The sequence below is a fragment of the Lactuca saligna genome, chromosome 3 (assembly GCF_052625555.1).
Source record: "Lactuca saligna cultivar CGN05327 chromosome 3, ASM5262555v1, whole genome shotgun sequence".
NCBI lineage: Eukaryota > Viridiplantae > Streptophyta > Magnoliopsida > Asterales > Asteraceae > Lactuca > Lactuca saligna.
In genome coordinates this window covers 52140967-52147135 of record NC_136419.1, presented here as the reverse complement: position 1 = coordinate 52147135, position 6169 = coordinate 52140967, and the positions used below count along the sequence as shown (strand labels likewise).

General features: G+C 38.2%; 1 protein-coding gene and 1 non-coding gene across 2 annotated transcripts; one reads left to right on the top strand and one right to left on the bottom strand.

Moving 5' to 3' along the window:
* Positions 1 to 1537: 1537 nt before the first annotated feature.
* LOC145038000 (small nucleolar RNA R71) lies at positions 1538 to 1644 on the bottom strand. Its single transcript, XR_013679104.1, has one exon. It is a non-coding gene; the product is annotated as a small nucleolar RNA R71 (small nucleolar RNA).
* Positions 1645 to 2709: 1065 nt separating this feature from the next.
* On the top strand, positions 2710 to 5726 carry LOC145035525 (uncharacterized). Its single transcript, XM_078984055.1, has 4 exons — positions 2710 to 3445; positions 3608 to 4271; positions 4842 to 4935; positions 5025 to 5726. Exons 1-4 carry the CDS (start codon positions 2710 to 2712, stop codon positions 5724 to 5726), a joined length of 2196 nt encoding a protein of 731 aa, XP_078840181.1.
* Positions 5727 to 6169: the final 443 nt, after the last annotated feature.

Here is a 6169-nt window from a genome sequence, read left to right as displayed (position 1 = left end):
ATTAATGTGTGATCTTGTGTGATAAACCATCAACAAGAGGTTAATTGAATTATTACTTTGATTAACTAATTACAAGTCTTGTTTAACAAGAATAAATAAACTAAGGAATTTATTAGTTTAATCACTTGATCACTGCTTAAATTAATTTATTTTCTAAGGATTGGTAATAGCGAATGTGAATCTAATCACCTTAGTCGGTAACCAATAACACTTAATACATTGCATTGCCATAAAATCAACCATATGAGTAAATGAATCGAACCTAAACAAAAACCTTTTTATTACTAAATTTAGTTGATTTTTACTTGTTTTTAGCTGTTAGTTATTTAAACTACGTGTTGGTTAGTGTGTTAAAGTTTCTAGTATTGCAAAACTAGAGAAAAACCTTTTACTTAATTTACTTGCTTAGTTAATTCTAGTTATTAGTTTAATTTTCGTTCCCTGAGTTCGATACCCTACTTATTCAACTATATCACTAATAGACGGGTTCACTGCCTTTGTGTGTTTAAATTTCATCTTAAAAGTAGGACTAAAACTCGTGCATTTTTATACTCATCAAGTTTTTGGCACCGTTGACGGGGAACGGGTCAAAAAATTAATTCTAATTTCTAGTATTATTGATCCTTTGTGTGAGATCTATCTTGCACAAAGTTACTACATTAGTAGTTTAGTTATTAGGTTAAGTTTTATGTTTATCTGTTTTTAGAATTTTTGTCTAATTTTTTTTTTTCGGTTTTAGCCTTGAACTCTTCGAGTGCAATCGAAGCTACTCGGCAAGTCCATAGCTGAATTTCAGTTTCGTTTTTATTTTATTTTTTGTTCTTTTTACGTTTGTTTCTTGTTATGATTTCAGGTTTTACATGACCCGAGGATCCAACACACCCCTAGCTCCTCCTTAAGAAGATCTGGAATCCACTCTTAGAAAAAACAAAGACAAAGTCATTGAAGACACTAACCCGTCAAGGAATTCACCTTTCAAGGACCTTAAGTCGGTCTTTGGGAAGAAGAAGAGCAAGAAAACAAGTGAAACCAGCAGTCAAAAGAGCAAGGAAAGCAAGTTTGAACTATTTGAAGGAAATCCAATTCCAAAAGAAACTGATACCGATTCCGAATCCGAAGAAGAAAACGACTTTGAAGGCGAACCCGCTAACACCATGGCTAACATCGATGAAGTTCCTATGGGTGAATGGAAGAAAATGATATGTGACGATACCGGACCGGGACTCGTGCAACCCGTGATTCCTGTGACTGACACTTTCGAACTAAAAGGCCACACACTTGGTCAACTTAAGGAAATCCCCTTCTACGGGAAAGATCACAAAGACACATACAAACATTTAGACGAGGTCAACGATGTAGCTAACTACTTCAATGTTCCTAATGTACCTCACGAAACCGTTTTGTTCGTACGCTTCCAGTCACATTCAAGGGAGTTGCGAAAGATTGGTTGAAATCACTCCCTCAAGGATCCATCACTACATGGGCTAAAATGAAAGAAGAATTTATAGACCAAATTTTCCCTCCTTCAAAAATAGCCAAGTTAAAGAAAGCCATAGCCAAATTTGAACAACAAGGTGGAGAGTCACTTTATGAGGCGTGGGAGAGATACAAGGGCCTACTAAGGAACCGCCCACATCATGATCTAAATAGTCAACAAGAATTTTCCATTTTCTATGATGAGATCAATGTAACAACAAGGCAGATCCTTGATTCGCAAGGACCTCTTACAAAGAAGCCACCCTCGGTGATCAAAGAACTAATTGAAGAATTCTCTAAACACTCTAGAGAATACCATAACCCAGGAAATGACTTAACTCGAGGATTGGTGAACTCTATTACTGATGACATGGTAGCAATGATGGCAAAATTGGAAAGCATGGACTGAAGGATGACTAAGATGGACCAATCCATCCATTCCATTAGAGTGGGATACAAAAACTGTATAGGGCCTCACCTTACTAAAGATTGTAACCTTGATGAGAACCGAAACCAGAAAGTACAAGTGTGTTATTCAAGTGAAGACAGGTATGATGACAATTGGAAAAAACCCAAGAAAAATGGCTACCATATGATTAGTACAAAAAGACAAGGGATGAAAAATAAACGCAAAAAGATAGAGGCTTTTATCAAAAGGAGGAACCGGTGCATGAAAAGAAATCAGATTTGGACGACATGCTTACAAGATTTGTGGCTACATCCGAGAAAAGACATAGTGATACTAATGTTGCAATTAAAGATCAACAAAATATGTTGAGAGAACACCAAATTATGATGAAGGATCAACAAGCTATGCTTAGGAATCAACAAAAATCCATTCTCAAAATAGAAAAGCAGTTGGGCCAATTTGCACAACAAGTGAACGAGAGACGACCGGGCGGACTTCCTAGTAATACTGAAACTAACCCAAAAGGTGCACATATAAATATTGTGACAACTAGCAGTGGGAAATTTATAACTCCTCTGGCCCCTATTCAGCAAGAAGATCCCAAGATGGTGCAAGAGGAAGAAGCAGAAGATGGAGATTCACAAATTCCCAACCCAACTCGCTGAGTCGAGGTTACGGACTCGACGAGTTCCCCACCTAAGAAAAACAAGCCTCCTGTTAAGCCATATCAGCCACCACTTCCATTTCCAGCTCGAGTTAGACAAGAAAAGAACGATGTTGACTACCAAAAATTTCTAGAACACATAAAGGCTCTTCAAATTAATATGCCATTCATTGTGGCGGTTGCACAAATGCCTAAATATGCCAAATTCCTAAAGGAGCTTCTAACTAATAGAAAGAAGATGGAAGAGGTGAAGAAAGTGGTCCTAAACGAAAACTGTTTAGCTGCCATGTCGAACAAACTACCTAAGAAAAAGGGTGATCTGGGAAGCTTAACATTACCCAGTCAATTCGGAAACTTAGTTACCATTTATACAGTGGCTGATTCGGGGGCAAGTGTAAATCTCATGCCATACTCATTCTTCATGAAACTAGATCTTCCGGAGCCAAGACTAATTCGAATAGCAAATCACCTAGAAAATAAAACGGTTACATTCCCGATGGGAATATGTAAAGATCTATTGGTGAAAGTTAATAAGTTCATATTTCCCGTGGACTTCATAGTATCATACATGGAAGCGGATCCCCAATTCCTGATCATACTTGGAAGACCTTTCCTAAACACCGCAAGTGCTATAGTTAACATGCGAGATTCTATACTTACTCTTCGGGTGGGAGACGAATCAGTTACTTTTAGGGTTGATCAGGCTATGAAGTATCCAAGGAATAGTGATGACACGACATTCTCGGTTGATATGTTGGAAGAGTTAATGGAGGAATGGAATGAAGATGAGCCCAACAAGTCCACCGTCACCCTTGAAGAAGAATTCGATGCTGAAAGAGACCTTCTGGAAATCGAGAAACTGCTCGAGGAAGCTGAATATAATGATCTGATTAGAAGTGCAAAACACTCAACTCGCCAAGTAGCCACGAACGACTCGTTGAGTCCATTCGAAGAAACTCGATTTGTCATGAATTTTACCCAGGAATCGACGAGTCCCCTCACTTGACTCGACGTGTTCAGCATTCAGGACACAAAAATTGAACTTAAAGCACTACCAGATCGCTTGGAGTATCCATTTCTTGAAGATGGCCAACAAAAAACAGTAATTATAGCTGCTGATTTGGTCAAACATGAAAAAGAAAGTCTTGTGGGTGTACTACCGAAGAGGCAAGGTGCTATAGCATGGAAGATAACCGATATCAAGGGAATTAGTCCAACTTATTATTCTCATAAGATTAACTTAGAAGATGGAGCTAAACCTGTAGTTCAACGTCAAAGAAGACTTAACCCAAATACGCAAGAAGTTGTGAAAAAGGAGGTAGTTAAACTATTAGATGCTAGAATCATTTACTCAATTTCCGATAGCCCATGGGTAAGTCTGGTGCAAGTGGTACTGAAAAAAGGAGGAATGACGGTGGTGATCAATGAAAATAATGAGTTAATTCCAACAAGAACAGTAACCGGGTGGCGTGTTTGCAGTGACTACAGAAAACTAAATGATGCCACATGCAAGGATCACTTTTCGTTGCCATTTATCGATCAAATGCTCGAAAGGCTCTCCGGTCATTTATATTATTGTTTTCTTGATGGTTTTTCGTGGTATTTTCAAATTCCAATCGACCCACAAGACCAAGAGAAGACCACTTTTACATGCCCAAGTGGAATATTCGCATATAGATGCATGCCTTTTGTGTTATGCAATGCACCAGCTACTTTCCAAAGGTGCATGATGGCCATTTTCACGATATGATTGAGAAATTTATGGAGGTCTTTATGGATGACTTCTCAGTGTTCGGGTCATCCTTTTAAGATTGTTTATCCAACTTGGATTTGATGCTAGCTAGATGTGAGAAAACCAACCTTGTCCTTAATTGGGAAAAATGTCACTTCATGGTAAAAGAAGGAATTGTATTGGGACGAAAAGTTTCAAGAAAGGGGATAGAAGTGGATAAAGCAAAAGTAGACACTATAGCTAAGTTACCCCCTCCAATAAATGTAAAAGGTAAGGAGTTTTCTTGGACATGCGGTATTTTACCGTCCCTTCATTAAAGACTTCTCGAAGATCACTAGGTCTTTGACTCAACTACTCTTGAAGGATGCTCCATTCGATTTTTCTAAAGAATGTCATGAGGCATTTCATTTACTAAAGGAAAGATTGACCACTACTCCTATCATGATAACACCAAATTGGAATCTTCCTTTCGAGCTAATGTGTGATGCTAGCGAGTATGTTGTGGGTGTTGTTTTAGGGAAAATGGTTAATAAACATTTTCAACCTATTTATTATGCAAGAAAAACTTTAAACCCAACTCAAGAGAACTACACTACTACGGAGAAGGAGCTGCTAGCAGTGGTATACGCTTTTGATAAGTTTCGACTTTATTTGGTATTATCCAAGACCATAGTTTTTACCGACCATTCTGCCCTAAATTATCTTTTTGCTAAACAAGATGCTAAGCCCGATTGATACGTTAGGTCTTACTTTTCAAAGAATTTGATATTGAAATAAAAGATAAGAAGGGAATGGAAACTGTAGCTGCCGACCATTTGCCAAGATTAGAAAACCCGCATTTGGAGGAGTTAGAAGAAGACAAGATTGGAGATGATTTTCCCGATGAGTATGTTTTAGTAATAGCGGGGGAGGTGCCATGGTTTGCGGATATAGCTAACTACTTAGCAACCGAATATATCCCAAAAGACTTAACCCGCCAACAAAAGAAGAAATTCTTTTCAGAAATCAAGTACTACTTTTGGGACGAGCCATATCTTTTCCAAAGTTGTGTAGATGGAATGATACGAAGATTTGTATTTGGGAAAGAAAGTCGGGAAATCTTGGAACACAGCCATAGCGGGCCCGCTGGGGGACATCATGGAGCACATTACACGGCTAAGAAGATTTTTAATATTGGATTTTATTGCCCCATAATTTTCAAAGATGATGCTCAATATGTCAAGGAATGTGATTCATGCCAACGAGTGGGGAACATATCATCCCGAAATGAGATACTCCAACATAATATCCAAGTTTGTGAAATATTTGATGTTAGGGGAATTGATTTTATGGGACCTTTCCCAATGTCAAAAGGGAATAAATATATCTTGGTGGCGGTCGACTACGTATCTAAGTGGGCGGAGGCACAAGCATTACCCACTAATGATGCTCGAGTGGTGGTGTGATTTCTAAAAAAGATATTCTCAAGATTTGGAGTTCCTAAAGCTCTTATTAGTGACCGGGGCACTCAATTTGCAAATGATCAATTAGCCAAAGTATTGAAAAAGTATGGGGTATACCATAGATTCTCCACATCCTATCATCTACAAACAAGTGGACAAACTAATGTAACGAACATGGAATTAAAAAGGATTTTGGAGAGATCAGTTGGAGGAAATCGGAAGGAATGGTCGGACACTTTTGGCCTTTCGAACAGCTTTGAAGACACCTATTGGTACTACACCATGTAGGCTAGTTTATGGAAAAAATTGTCATTTACTGGTTGAAATAGAGCACAAAGCTTATTGGGCTTTAAAGATGTGTAATTTTGATTTGGCTGAACTTCGAACCAACTGATTGATGCAAATGAATATCCTTGAAGAGCTTAGAAATGAGGCATACACTAGTT